This window comes from Typopeltis vanoorti, chromosome 19 (genome assembly GCF_054136105.1).
Source record: "Typopeltis vanoorti isolate ZY-2024b chromosome 19, IOZ_Tvanoo_1.0, whole genome shotgun sequence".
NCBI classification, from domain to species: domain Eukaryota; kingdom Metazoa; phylum Arthropoda; class Arachnida; order Uropygi; family Thelyphonidae; genus Typopeltis; species Typopeltis vanoorti.
In genome coordinates this window covers 31,940,423-31,954,863 of record NC_143567.1, presented here as the reverse complement: position 1 = coordinate 31,954,863, position 14,441 = coordinate 31,940,423, and the positions used below count along the sequence as shown (strand labels likewise).

General features: G+C 33.2%; 1 protein-coding gene across 3 annotated transcripts in view; it reads left to right on the top strand.

The window, feature by feature from the left end:
- The window catches only part of LOC150095974 (splicing factor, proline- and glutamine-rich-like), a 226,590-nt gene that overhangs the window by 180,108 nt on the left and 32,041 nt on the right, over positions 1-14,441 (top strand). For 2 of the 3 annotated variants that reach the window (XR_016549959.1, XM_090409421.1), the window contains exon 8: positions 11,866-11,931. Coding sequence is in view for 1 of the 3 variants with exons in the window: in XM_090409421.1 (XP_090265547.1) it covers positions 11,866-11,889 (24 nt within the window). In the remaining 2 variants the exon portion in view is untranslated. Of the gene's footprint in view, positions 1-11,865; positions 11,943-14,441 lie in introns of all 3 variants that reach the window. The other variant, XR_016549960.1, reaches the window with a different exon arrangement.

Sequence of the window (14,441 nt, the reverse complement as noted above, 5' to 3'; positions counted from 1 at the left end):
TTTTTGTGCCCCAAAGTTTTAACAGTAACACCTTTTGTGCCCTTGGAATCTACAGTTTTATTTGAGGGCACATCAAAAGTCAGCAGCACCTCGTCCATGTTTCCTATTTGCACAAGTCAAAATTTTCTTGTTTCCTTGCGTTAATGATGAATCGATGAAATTCAATATTTTTTTCTTCATATTCAGCTGGCATCTTTTGTGATATTTTTGTTTCAGTCTGCATACATGAATCTTGAACACCATGATGCTGATCCAGTAAAGTTGGCGATCCCTCTCTTAGTGGCTTTCGCTTGATGAATAATCAATTTTGTAGACACAAAGTCCCAATTTTCTGTGGTCAAAAATCCAAGTATTCAGTTCTGCCTCAAGTTCTGGCCATTTTGTAGTTCCACTTCATAGGTTATGTTTACTGTGAGTTGCTTTTTTTAGATCCTCTTCCTGATTCCGCCAAGTTCTTATCATTTTTTCAGTTGGGGGTGGCCCGAATTGCCTCTCTGCAGCCCTGTTTCCATGTTCTTTAGCATACATAATCATGTAGCTTGTATGCAATATTGTAGCAATGCCGATGTTTTTCAGTCATAATTTTCCAAGAAATTTAGAGAAAATTGAACGGCAGAAATTTATCACCGTTCACAGCAACCGTGACAACATGCGCATCCACCGAACTCTACGTAACTGGGATGCTCTCACACACATCGCAAGGAAGCAAGAGAAATCTCTTAACTCGGAACAGAGAAAATTTCCAGAAATGAAAGTAATAAAAAAACTGAGTATCGGCATATAAGACGCACCCTGTTTTTCAGACCTATTTTCAAGAAAAAAAGCGAGTCTTATATGGCAGCAAATACGGTACATATTAACTAAATGAATTGGATTATAGGCATTTCCTCATTAAGCCCTGTTCAATTGTATATAGTTTGCATGCAGTTCTTAGGTGTTTTTAAACAGCTGTTGGAGTTAGTATAGTAACAAACTGAGCTTATGCTGCTCCTCAAGATATCCTTCATTCACTAATAACTGAGGCATTTCCAACTGTTTGGCCAAAAGACATTTAAAATTAGCAGTGATTATTTAATTGTCAGGAGGAAGATCTGCAAGTACAGAATTGGAATTTTTAAATTACTTCAGTATCAAGGTAAGTTTGAAGGCCCAGTGATTTTATTAATACTTGCTTATTTTATTACAGATAAGTAGGGATTATTTTATGCACATTAGCTTTTGTACAGGTGTAATTTCTAATGAAATATGCTGCTAGTGACAGTACATTAAGCTTAAATAATGGGACTGAATTGTAACATTACATAACTTTTACATGTTGAATTTGTGTGAAATGAAATTTGTGATCATGCCTGCCATTCGAATAAGGTGAAGTTGAATTATTGTTTGTGAATAAAAATATTGTATCTTCTAAAAACTTACTGACCATCAATGTTGTCAGTCCTCTTAGTTCGACAACTTTCTTATCAAAACTTCACAAAGGGATCATATGGAAAACAATCTGCATCTTTTGCACATTTTGTGTACTCAGCTACAAACACACTTTCAGAGGATAAAGGCTTGAGCTTCAAAGGAAAAGAACTTAAGTAGCTTTCTTAAAAATCTAACTTGATAAATAAATATCGATTTTCTAGTTTCTTATTAGTTAATTGTACAAATAAGTAAACTTCTGCTCATTATAACGGAATTGCTTTTTGCCGCCTGTCCTGTACAAAAAAGATTATCATCCATGTTTTTATCTGTGATGATGACGAGAATATTATCCTTTAAAAAAATTTTGTGCAATGTGTGAAGATTTAGTCCTAGCAGATATTAATAACCACTTAAAATGACACTTATTTGCAAAGAAAATTGGCACCAAATAGAAAGCTTATATCCATTAGGATACCACAAATTTTTGGAAAATTGCAAAATAGAAGTAGCAATTAAGATTACATCAATGCAAGTAAGATATCCTTGTATTTTAAATAACCTTTTCTCCTATGTTTACTTCAGATTATTGTCTATCTAGCATGTAGTTCATGAGGCTATCACAAATAATTACATTTAAAACTAGTAGTTACTTGTTAAGTTATTAATACAAGTGAGTGTGTTGCATTTTTAAGACAGCTTTTGAATTCCCAGGAGCTATACAAGTTCATCCAAAGAAGGCTTTTATAAATGTCAGTGTCTCGTTCAAGAATTGAACTTGCAACTTGTTTTGCTGTAAATAAACAATGACTTATCAACTGAAGTAGAGTGTAGATTCTTGCTTCAGCATAAAGTGTTTTGCTGCAGCAACTTGTGAATACTGTCCACATTCTTTTGGGAATGCAGACAACTGGCCACTACATTCACAATTGTTATGTCTTGATGTTTCATGCAAGATGTAATTTGAAAACATCTAAACCCAGAAAGAAGAAAATATGTTTTCAATAAGAAATGGGAGCTCTGGTATTTTGTTATATTTATGCATGATCGGAGTTGTTACAAAAAATTTCTTCACTAGTGTTAGACATATTTATTTTATATATATATATATATATATATATATATATATAATGTAATATGATGATACTTAATGTTATTTTATATAAACTACAGATTAAGTTAAAATATTTATTGTTAATATTAAGTTAGATTATTATTATGTCTTGGAATATAGGGCTGATCTCAAACATAACTAGAAGTGCAAAAAATTATACAACAGTAGAAGAGCCCAGAGAGGACGGGGGGGGGATAAAGTTTTTGGGATGGAAAATGAATTCTTATGTTGGCCGTGTATCATGCTGAAAATACCAATATAGATCATTGGCATATTTAATTGGAAATAATTTTTTTCTTATGGGTTACATCAAGAATAAAGTATGAATCCTGCTTACAAAATTTTTGGAATTACTTGCAAGATAGATTGTTGCTATCAGTGACCTAAGCACTCTGTGAGAAATTAGGTTAGTTAGGTTAAATTTGCTGTTCCAGTGAGACATCTGCATAACACAGAAAATGGAAAGAAAACTTCATTAATAATTTGTAATTTGTGTCACCTTTTTAGTGCTTTTCACTTTGGCAGTGTTTATAACTGCAGCTTGGGTGGTCCATCTTATTTAATTATGCAGCAAACTCAAATGGGAAGTTTTTCTGCCATGTTGCCATTAATGGTACTCAGTTACATATTCAATGAAATACTTATTTGTCTCCATAGTGCAATTGTAAGAATGACTGTACTTAGCGCTCTTCAATTGAAATGGCCTAAGTTCGCTTCTCATTGTAACGAGATGCATCTTTATATGGGACTTTTCTCCTGGGAACTCGGATTTTTCATCCAGCATACAAGCAAACCAGCTGTCAGAACACATGCAATTTACAAACAAAAAATACTGTGTTGATGGTAGCTGTATATTAATAGATTACTAACTATTATAATAACGGAATTAACTCACATAAATTATTCTTTATTCGTAGAATTTTCACCTGAGTATCACAGGCATCATCAGTACCGGTACAAGGCTAATTAAACAATAACTGTTATATTCACAAACCACCTAAGTAGCTAAGGTTAAATTTCCTAAATTTATTTATTTTTAAATTTAATTATTTAGTTATTTATATTTAAGTAAATAATTAAATTTAAATAATTTAAGAAAAAATAATTAAATAAATTTAGGAAATTTAACCTTAGCTACTTAGGTGCTTTGTGAATATAACAGTTATTGTTTAATTAGCCTTGTACCAGTACTGATGATGCCTGTGATACTCAGGTGAAAATTCTACGAATCAAGAATAATTTACGTGAGTTAATTCAGTTATTATAATAGTTAGTAATATGTCTACTCATGGTATTTCCTTAATGAATCTTATATATTAGTAGAGTGGAGTAGAAAGCCCTTTCACGGTGAGACTTTCGACTCCTTGAAGGTATCCCGTAATTAAAAAAAAAAAAAAAAAAAAAACATGTATAGTATTTAGAATTAGTAAGTAATCTGTTATATTATCCAATTTGCAATGTTCAGGAAAAAATGTTTTAAAATGATTGCTTGTTATAACTTATTAAATAACTATAGTAAAGGAAGCCTTCAAGTGATATCTCAAATGCTGTTTCAAATATCTTAATATAAAATTTTCTGAGATTTTTTTTTTTTTTTATCTTCAATTCTCAAGATGGGTTGAATTCATGGATAAATCCTTCCACCCTTCTCTGTTCAAAGCAATATTTCATATGCCAACAGCTTTAAAAGCTCTTTGGAGTTCTAAGGGCTTTATGCCAGTTTTTGGTCGAACCCTTAGGTCTGATTCCATTTGCACAATATGGCCAAACCAGTGGAGTTGATGCTTTTTAACTGAGAGTTTTGAATTAGATATATTCAAATCTTGTGACATTTGTGCATTAGTCTTAGGTTCTGTTTATTTTCCTGAAGCGTTTCATTTCAAGAGACACTAGTTTAATTTTAATTTGCAAGAAATATAACACAACTTATTTTATACCAAAACAGAAAATTAAAAAAAACCTTCTTGTGATACCTCTTATGTACAGTTTAACCAAAAACAACATGCCTTTTATGTCATGGTGTGTTTATAAACATGTATACAAAAGCTAATGAAATTGGATCGGTGGCATAAAAAAGATAATCCTGGCTTACACGTGTCATATTAACATGCATCTTACATCATGAGGTCTCAGAAGAAGTTGTATATATTATAATGCATGTTGAACATTAAATATATGGATGAACAAATGCAGATCATGAGTGAGAGGTTAAATATGCTACAAATTACTGAACATGAATAGTTGTTGTCGGTGTTCATTGAAGGGAAATTTCCAGTGTGAATTGGTGCATTGTTTTATTGATAATTGTTGCTGAATAATCTGTCAGTTACACTACTATTATTTATTTACACAACTGGAAAATTAGTGCTTTTTATTATGAATTAGTATTCTTATTGACTGAAGATAATTCTTGTATTTAATGTTATTATATTGAACATTCATACAAAAAAGTTATGTGCTACTCCTCATTCCATTGAGCTCTTACTGTATTGAACTCTTACATAGTTATTTTTCAGACTTCATTATCGATCTTTCATCTACAGTAATAGTTGCATTGTATATGGAAATTTTGCCAAGCAGTTAGGCCTTACCGTTGACTTTCAGTAACATGTGCTTCATATTGGTCACTGTACCCAAAAATATGGTTTGTGACATATCTGAAGTGTTAATATCTGTCAAGTTACTATCCGAAATAGCATTTACTCAAGGCAATGAATGAAAACAATTTTATAGCAGGTCACACAGTTTATAAATTAAAATTGAAACAGCTCAGTAGTTAATAAAATATCCAGAATCCATGCATGCAGATAAACTGTGATGATATCACTTGTATTCTAAAACATATGAACTGCCAGGATCACCCTCTAACTTTTGTTGTTTATGTAGCACATTTGTAAATCAATCTGCTAGTTAGATAATCGAGAATACAGTTCCATGTTGTTGTATCTGGAGTCATTTGACATGCTAACCCATTCAGGAGTTAACCGAGAGTTTAGTTATTCGATATTCGGATAATTGAGAAATTGTCTTGCATAGATTTTTTAGCAAAATTTTTTTGTGATGGATGAAGTGAAAACTTGTACTGCCAGATAGTAACTATTTGACTGCATTCAAATAATTGTGTTAACTGAAAGCAAAAGTTATGTTGATTAGAAAGCAAAGGTTCTTTGCTAGCATCATTATTAACAGTAGATATATTGTAACTAACAATCCTTAAGTTCTATTGAGTTCTTCACTTGGAAAGGCCTGGGTTTCAAATATTTCATAACTGCTTTTCAATTGAAGGTAAATTAGTATAGGTGATTAAAAAGTAAATTTTTGTATGTAGATTTCAAGCATGCATTTCATTATTAACAAAAAAATTGTCAAACAACTATAGTTACGTATTTTTTTCTTTAACATATTGTAAGGTCTACTTGGTTTATTTTAGTTGGTCTCGTGTATATTTCAGTTCTGTTAGCTTATAGCTAAGAACATAAAAGTTTGTTGTATAATATAATGCAATTTATTCATTTGATACCACTTTTTTAAAAAATAAATAAATTACAAATATCAAAGGAAACCAGATAAGATAAATAATAATAGACAGTAACAAAATAGAGTTGGAAAAGGAGCATTCATGAAGAAATCGAGAAAGGTTGGGGGTGGCATTTGGCAAACTGAAAAGATTCTTGTCCAGTAAAATAAAACTAGAAAATAGATCCAAACTTTTCATCCAGTGTATCATCCCAGTTATGACCTAAACAAATATTGGATAGAATGAAGAAAACTGAGCATAGAATGGACAGAGCCATGCTAAACATCAGACTGCAAGACAGAATGAAGATATAAGAAAAGAAACATGTTTGGATATAGGTGAAGAGATTTTAAAACAGTGGAGATGGGCAGGTCATATTGCACAGATGGAAAAACACATTCATCCAGTGGCATCCATATAAAGGAAGACAAATTCTGGGTCGACCAGAGAGATGGACAGACAACCTAGTGAAGGTAGCAAGAGAATGCTTGCATCAAGAAGCCTTCAACAGAGAAAGATGAAAACAAATTGGGGGTGGGGTGACCTATCACCACAAATGGTTATAAAAAAAAAGAGCTTAGAAGTAGTATAAGTTTTCTCAAATAGCACTGTGGCCAAATAATTTGCAACTACCTAATTTCGATTCCTTTTGAGTTCATCTGAATTGCCATTGTTAAGTTTTTCCTATGATTTTTGATAAAGGTGAAATCATTCACAAATTGAATTGAATTCAAAATGATTGCTTATCTGTCATTTCAAATTATTTCATCTCTATATATTGGGCTCTATCTCATCGAAACCTAAACTGCTGGTTGATTTGAAGAAATTTTCCTTTCCCAAATCACAATGTGATCCTCTTCTTTCATAGTTAATAGTAATCAGCATTCACTTTAATTATGAAAACAATTGCCATGTCATAGTAATAGCTTCAGTTTAATATATTTAATTTTTTAATAAATAAAATTTATTTAATTTAATATTAATATTGCGGCCTGGTTGGCCAAGTGGTTAGCGTATCCGCTCTCCAGCCAGAAGGTTGCGGGTTCGAATCCCGCCATGGGCATGGATGCTTGTGATTATATGTGAAAATGCTAGTGGTACTTGCAGTTCGTTGGAGTTAGTGGTTTGAGTGGTGGAGATGAAGAGTTGTAGAATAGGTGCCCTCCCTCGATGAGTCTTTGGCCTCCCTGTAGGTGTCACGTAATAATAATAATAATATAAACCAAAATAATCGTCCACTGTCTTGATTTTCATATCCAGGTGCGATGACCATGATGTGAAGGTCAAGACAGGGGATGATTATTTTGGTTTATATTGAACTGAAGCTATTATTATAACATGGTAGTTGTCTCCATAATTAAAATGAACAGTGATCCTCATACAATTATTAATTACTCAGATTCTGAGTTTCTTTTGAGAATTATATAATTTTTATCTGTATATTTCATGATATTTGTATAAATATACAAAGTTAGGTGTTTGGATTGATTTTTCCCATTTAAAGAAATATTCCATGCAAAATGTCTGTTTTGTATCAACATCTGATTACATTATATTTGCAAAGTAGTATTCAACAGTAAACATGAAGATGAAATCGTTCAACTTCAATAATTTTTAGTAGTGATACAGGCAAATTATTTATTCATATGGTCCAATGAATCTAGTGTGATTAGAGAGAGAGAGAGAGCAACTGTTTTGCTAAAATAAAACTGATTTTTGTTGAAGGTGTAAACAGTAGGGAATTTTTTAATTTAATTTTAATTTTTTATTTTTTATGTTGAGCCCATACAGAAGAGGTTGGTTAATCAACCTATAGTGCTTTAGTACCATGTATGGATAAGTGGGTTTGAAAAGGAGAAATTCGTTTACATTTGATTTAAAAACCTGTATATTTTATTCCTTGGGAAACACATGGGGGAGGGGGGAGAGAACTGTTCTGCAATAGAGCAGTAGCAGGGATGGAGGAGGAGGAGGAAAATTGTTCTGTGGGTTTCAAGGTGTACTATGAACATTGGGTGGTAGCCACACGTGTTCAAATGGACTTAGTGCTGAGTGGGGGAATTATTGATGCTATTTCATATGAACATTTGCCATGGAAATATTTATAGAATTACCATATTGTAGAAACCAAAAGTTGTGCAAAAGTGGGAAGAGTGAGTTGGTAAGAGATTAATTAATTAAAGAGATTAAGGGTTATTAATCAATCTAATTGCCTTCCTCTGTATTGAGTCGAGCATTTCAAGGGAGTTCTTTAGGGGGGGCCTCACCCAAAATGTAAGAGCACTATTCAGTAGGCAGGTGTATTTGTATAAGGTTAACAGCTGTTCAGAAGTGATGTCTTGAGCGAAAGAGAAATTCTAGTTTTTTAGAAGCTGAGGAGGTAATGGTTGTGGTGTGTTTATGCTAATAGAGGCTTGAATGTCAGAGTGATTCCAAGAAGAGGAATCTTATCTTGTCTGGAAATTTGAGTGTTGTCAAAGATAATTCCAGGAGAAAATGGTTCTTTTTTGTGAGAAATAAGGCAGAACTGGATTTTGTTGGCATTGAAATTGACATGGTTATCTGAAGCCCATTAGAGGATAGCTTAGAGATCAGAATTGAGGGCAATGGTGGTTGATGTTCTGTAAGTTGAGGCGATATGTGTAGAGTAAGGTTTATCAAATGAAAGGGAGGAGTGCAATGTACTCTATTCTGCAAAACTATGTGTTGGGTTTGAGGTCATTGTTATATAGAAGGAAGAGAGTTGGTGAGAGAACAGAACCATGTGGAACCCCCAACATTAGTTGGATGGTGAGAAGACAAGGAACTATCCACTATCACACATTGCGTGCATCTAGACAGAAAACTGGCAATCTGACTGCAGAAGTCTTGGGACAGACCAAATGATGGAAGTGTGTTTAGTAACTCTTTGTGCCAGAACCTTTGGAGATATCAAGTGCAACAACTTAAGATTCACCAAATTTCTCCCTGGCATTTGTCCATAGATAGGTGATATATGAGAGTAGATCTGTTAATTGGCATCAATGGAATCCATACTAGTGGTCATTATTAGCTTGGATGCCTTCAAGGTAGTGTAGAACTTTGGAATTAATGGTTCTCTCCATTACTCTAGACAAGACTGAGGTGAGTGTGATAGGACAGTAGTTTGATTATAGTGATTTGTCACCTTTCTTGGGAATAGGTTGAATATAGGCCAATTTCCAGGCTGTGTGATAGATACTAGTGGAGTAAGGAAGTATATACAGGATAGGAGTCCATTCTGGTGCACAAACAATTGGAGGAATTCCACCATAATTTGGACAATATTTTTCTGATCTCTATCTGGCAAAAGGATATAGGGGACCTTGCATATTGGACATCTGGAATGGTTGTGGCAGGAGCATGTATTGGAGGCAAGGTATGAAGCCAAGAGATTTTTTTTTTTTTTTCATGTGGGTGTTATAAATTGTTATTCCTGATAAATTATTTAATGCAGAGAATTGTATATATAGCAACCTCCATCTGACATTCAGTATGATGGGTGATCCACTGAAAAAAAAAAAGAACTTGGTATTACTAAACTTGGGAAAAGATTCAGGTTTAGCAACTCTCAGGTGTGAACCACAGATCAGATATACAAATTATGGAAGGAAAAGTGAAGGAATTTGAAAACAAGAATCAAACTAAAAGAAATAACTTTGATGCAGTTATTTTGTTAAGGGGGCAGTGTGAGAGGTGGGTGCAAAGTTCCTGTCTAATAAGTCAGTATGTGCTGTTACAGAAAACATGGAAAGCATAAAAATGGCTGAACACCTTTATTACTATGTTTATGGAGGGAGGCAAAAATGTTCTTCAGGCTACAAAAAAAGCTTAAAAATTAAGGAAAGATTACCACAAAGGAATCGTAATTACTAGCCTAGTTGGCCAAGTGGATTGGCTTTGCTCTCCAGGCAATATGCTGTGGGTTTGAAATTCACAGGGCATAAATGTTTTTGAATATATTTGATAGTTTTTTGTTACTCGTTGTCAATTCATCTTGCTTATTGAAGTGATGAAACAAGTTCTAAAAATTGCATTACTTCAGTATTTCTTGTCTTTAGAGTAATGCTATTGACTTATCTAACCTTTAGCCCATCTACAGTATTATAAAATGCAGATATAGTGGTATAAAATCTTGTACTAGCTGCCCTTAATCCAGAAAGTTGACCACAAGGTCTGATCCCATATGATTGCATTAGATCTCTTCTTACCAACTTGTGAAAATGGATAAATCAGGCGTAGATAAATAGACTATGCTATCTCCCATTATTTATAATCTGTATAGAACAGTGGTTCCCAAACTTTTTTGGTTCACAGCACTAAGTCAGAACATAGGCTTACCTAACAGTTGCAGTTGGTGTGGTTAGGTTGGTTAAGTTAAAAATAAATAAATAAATGAAACGCATATTTCAAAAAAAAAAAAACAATTTATGTAACAAGTTTTAAATAAGTACATATTTTGAACAATCAAATCATTGAATAAATAAATTGTAATTAGTGCACATCCTCTCAACATTGTGTTGAGGCACACTCTGAACACACTGAAAATATTGGGATATTTCATGGCGCACAGTTTGGGAACCTGGTATAGAACATTGAGAGTAGTTTTAAACCTGATATTTACAGTGATATTAAGCTGCTCTATTCTGTGCATATGACATTTTTTGAAATCTGAAGTTTACAAATTATATACTTACTCTCACTAATTTGGTAATAAAATGACAAACCATGAAAATAGTGATAGGTAAGATGTTTTATGAAGAGAACTAGCAAAAGTTGACAATGAGTGTCTTTCCCTCTATATATATAAAATTCAATTATAAATGTTACAAGTGAAAAGTTTGAGTAAATTATAGTAATCATTAAAATATCCATTTATTTTTGGAAATTTCATGATTGGATAACTTAGGGTACAATGTATAGTCGCAGTACTGTTCTAAGAACTGAATTGGTTAAAACGAGTGTTGGATTATTTGGAATGTCAGGTAATTGAGAGAACACTAGTAATATTTAAAATATATATTAATCACAGTATTAAAATTGAAGTCTGGATCTACCCTTACCCAAATACCCATAATGCTTTTAGATAAATATTGTAAAAATTAAACATGCATGTCAGGTTTAATAAGGTATAAAATGTTCAATGCATAATTCAGTTATATTTGCATTAAAATTGTCAGCCTTGCTTGAAGGATATGAGCTAAATTGTCATTGTAATTAGTCCTGTAATACCAGTTTCATTGGCATGTAAGATTCTTCCATAAATGATAATTGTTTTTATTATTTATTATTTTATTATTATTTTTTTTTTTTTGACAGCAAGTACCAGACAAGTGATGTTTGCTGTCATGACATGATAGTATCAGTCATTTGTACCACAGTATAGTGATTTCACTTTTAGAGGTGAAGTAATTGCATTAACAGAATAAGAGCATGACCTACTACAGTATTTTTTTTTTTTTTTAAATATCAAAATTTAGTTATGAAAAGAAAAAACGGTTTTGAAATTTACTTTCATTCCAGACAGTATGAAGATAAAAAATCAGTGATTTTATTTTTTCTTATTAAAAAAAAAAAAAAAAAAAAAAAAAAAGTTTGTTAGTTTATGATTTTTATTTTATGCGTTTATGTTCAGAGTTTTCCTATAAATTCAGTTTTCTGAATTTATAGGAAATAGCATTTTAATGCTCTATGAAGAAATAAGCTTTAGTTTATTTTCTCAAAATATTTCTTATTTATACTTGACATTTCTAGAAAATATCTGCACTGTATATGTGACTTTTTTTTTTCCTTTTTTCTTTTTAAATAGCAATTCAGCACCACATGGGCATAAATGACATGATTTTGCTAGCTAACTTGGAGTTGCATCAGAAAGGTACTTTCAAAGTGATTATGCTTTTGATAACTTATTTTTATATATATCCCTTTAAACATTGATAACAGTGCTAAAATATAATTAACTGGAAATTAGAGATGCCAAGAAATTATATTCTTGATTTAATTCTTTATCCAGACAAAATTTGCACCTGAAGTAATTTCAGGACTGGGTAACTCGTATATAGAAGCAATCACTTGCCTTAGTATTCCATAATGCAAAGCACATATCCTTATGGACATGTATAATGCATTATGAGAAGGGTCACTACCCAGACCGGTTTCGACCTTTATAAGGTAAGTGATGTGAAGTCATTAGCTTCTATATATGAGTTGTCCAGTCTTGAAAATACTTCAGGTGCGAACTTTGTTTGCTTACACTTGGATAAAGGATTAAACCAAAAATGTAATTTCTTGGCATCTTTAATTTATAATATAACCAAGTGGGAGAAAACTTCCAACATGATTAAATGGAATTATAACCTCTTAACATTATCTAGCCTTGGTTTTCCAACAATTGTGCCAAAGCATTCCAAGCTAAATGCAGCATATGTTCATAGCTCAAGTTCAGAATTCCATCTCTTTACTCGGCTTTCATTAACCCCCACAGTAAAGATCATCAAACCTAAAAGAGTAGTATAGTGGTAACATCTACAGAAGACACCTCTTTGGCATCAGTCTTCAAATCTTGTTTAGATGACCAAGACAAACTACTTCCACTGTTTCACAAGGAGGACATTGAAAATAATACTAAGTAGCTTTGATTCTAATATATCCCCCTGGCCCTAAACCTAAAAGCTTGTTTGAGAGCTAGGATCCATCCTGTATTGCATGAGAATTGTTGAAAGACAACTTCAATCAATCGTGTCTTGTCATGGGTTCAGGTTTTCTGTCAGAAATGCACTCTCCATCCTGATTTAAGAATGGGCAAGATGGTATCCCCATATTCCAGAGGCTAAGTTTCTGGGTCTCATATTTGATAGAAACCTCATTGAACATCCTCTGAAATTTCTTCTACTGAATAGGGTGCTGATTGATGTTCCTTGCTCTGCATTTATCGTGCACTTGTACATTCAAAGCTTTATTATGGGTCCAGGTTTACAGTTCTGCAAGAGAGAGCATACTCCAATGGTTGGACCCAATTTATCATTAGGGTATCCAATTAGCTACTGATGCTTTTAACACATCATCTGTTCAAAGTCTTTAAGTTGAATCACATGAATCCCCTTTATCACTTATATGAAAATGTTTCTTTTAATTATGCCCTGAAAATAAATTCCCTTCCAGATCATCCTACATTGACATCTCTTTTCTCTGCTTCTCTGCATTGGGAAGTCCTGTATTACGTATCAGACTGCCATCCATCCTTTTGGTATGCACGTTAAAGAGGCTATGGAAGCTGTTGGGCATGAATGTTACCTACACCAAACAAAACAGCATTCTTCCATGATAGGCTTGCATTCCATCCTGTAACCTCTCACTTTGTCAGCTACAAAAGTCATACACCCCCCTCATCTGTCTACCTTCAATTATTCAATGCATGCATAGCAGCCCATTCTCACCATGATTTCTTGCTCATCTATACTGATGATTCAAGATCAGAGATCCCTGTCGGCCGTGCTCCCTAGCATTACAATCTGTACTAGATCCTACACGATTGCAGTAACTTTACAGCAGACTTGCATGCCATTCAGCTTGCACTTGTGCATATCAGAAAACTCCTACCAGAAGTGTATAATTTATACAGACTCTTAAGTTCTTTACAGGCTCTCTCCTCTCTGGTGTATAATCCACATCCAAGGGCTTCAAGTGCTTCAACTCCTGTACAAAATACAGACTCGTAATTTTGATGTTCAGTTGTGTTGGATTCCCAGCCACATTGGAATTAAGGGAAATGATATCACAGATGTGGCTGCTAGATCAGCTCATACTTTCTCAACATACTGTTCAACGGTCACTTATACTTGACTACAAACAGATTATAAAATCAAGAGTCAATTGTCCAATGACAGAAACACTCCTGGCAGGAAGCACTGGCAGTCTAGTCAATGTAGGAACAGAAGAGAAGTTGTTCTTGCCAGGCTTTGCATAGGTCACAGTCATTTCACACATTCTTATTTACTGAGGGCTGATGACTCACCTATATATGAGAAATGCAACACAAATTTTATGATTTTTTTAAAATTTTTGCGAAACATTTATTTATTCAAAGACATATGATTATAAATTTTGTTTATATGTAGATACTAATATATATGTGTGTATATATATATGTGTGTGTGTGTGTGTGTATACACACACACACACACACACACACACACACACACACAGGTATCCCTTGCTTAGTGCGGATTTGATTATTGCAGCAATCCCTTGATATACGTGGCAAGAGTTTTGATTAACACATCTTTAACCCTAAGGAGCTCGCAGCTGATCTGACAGATACAAGCAAAATGTTTAATATAAATATTCTTACACAATTCATTGTATGGCTTGGTCATGAGTAGCTGT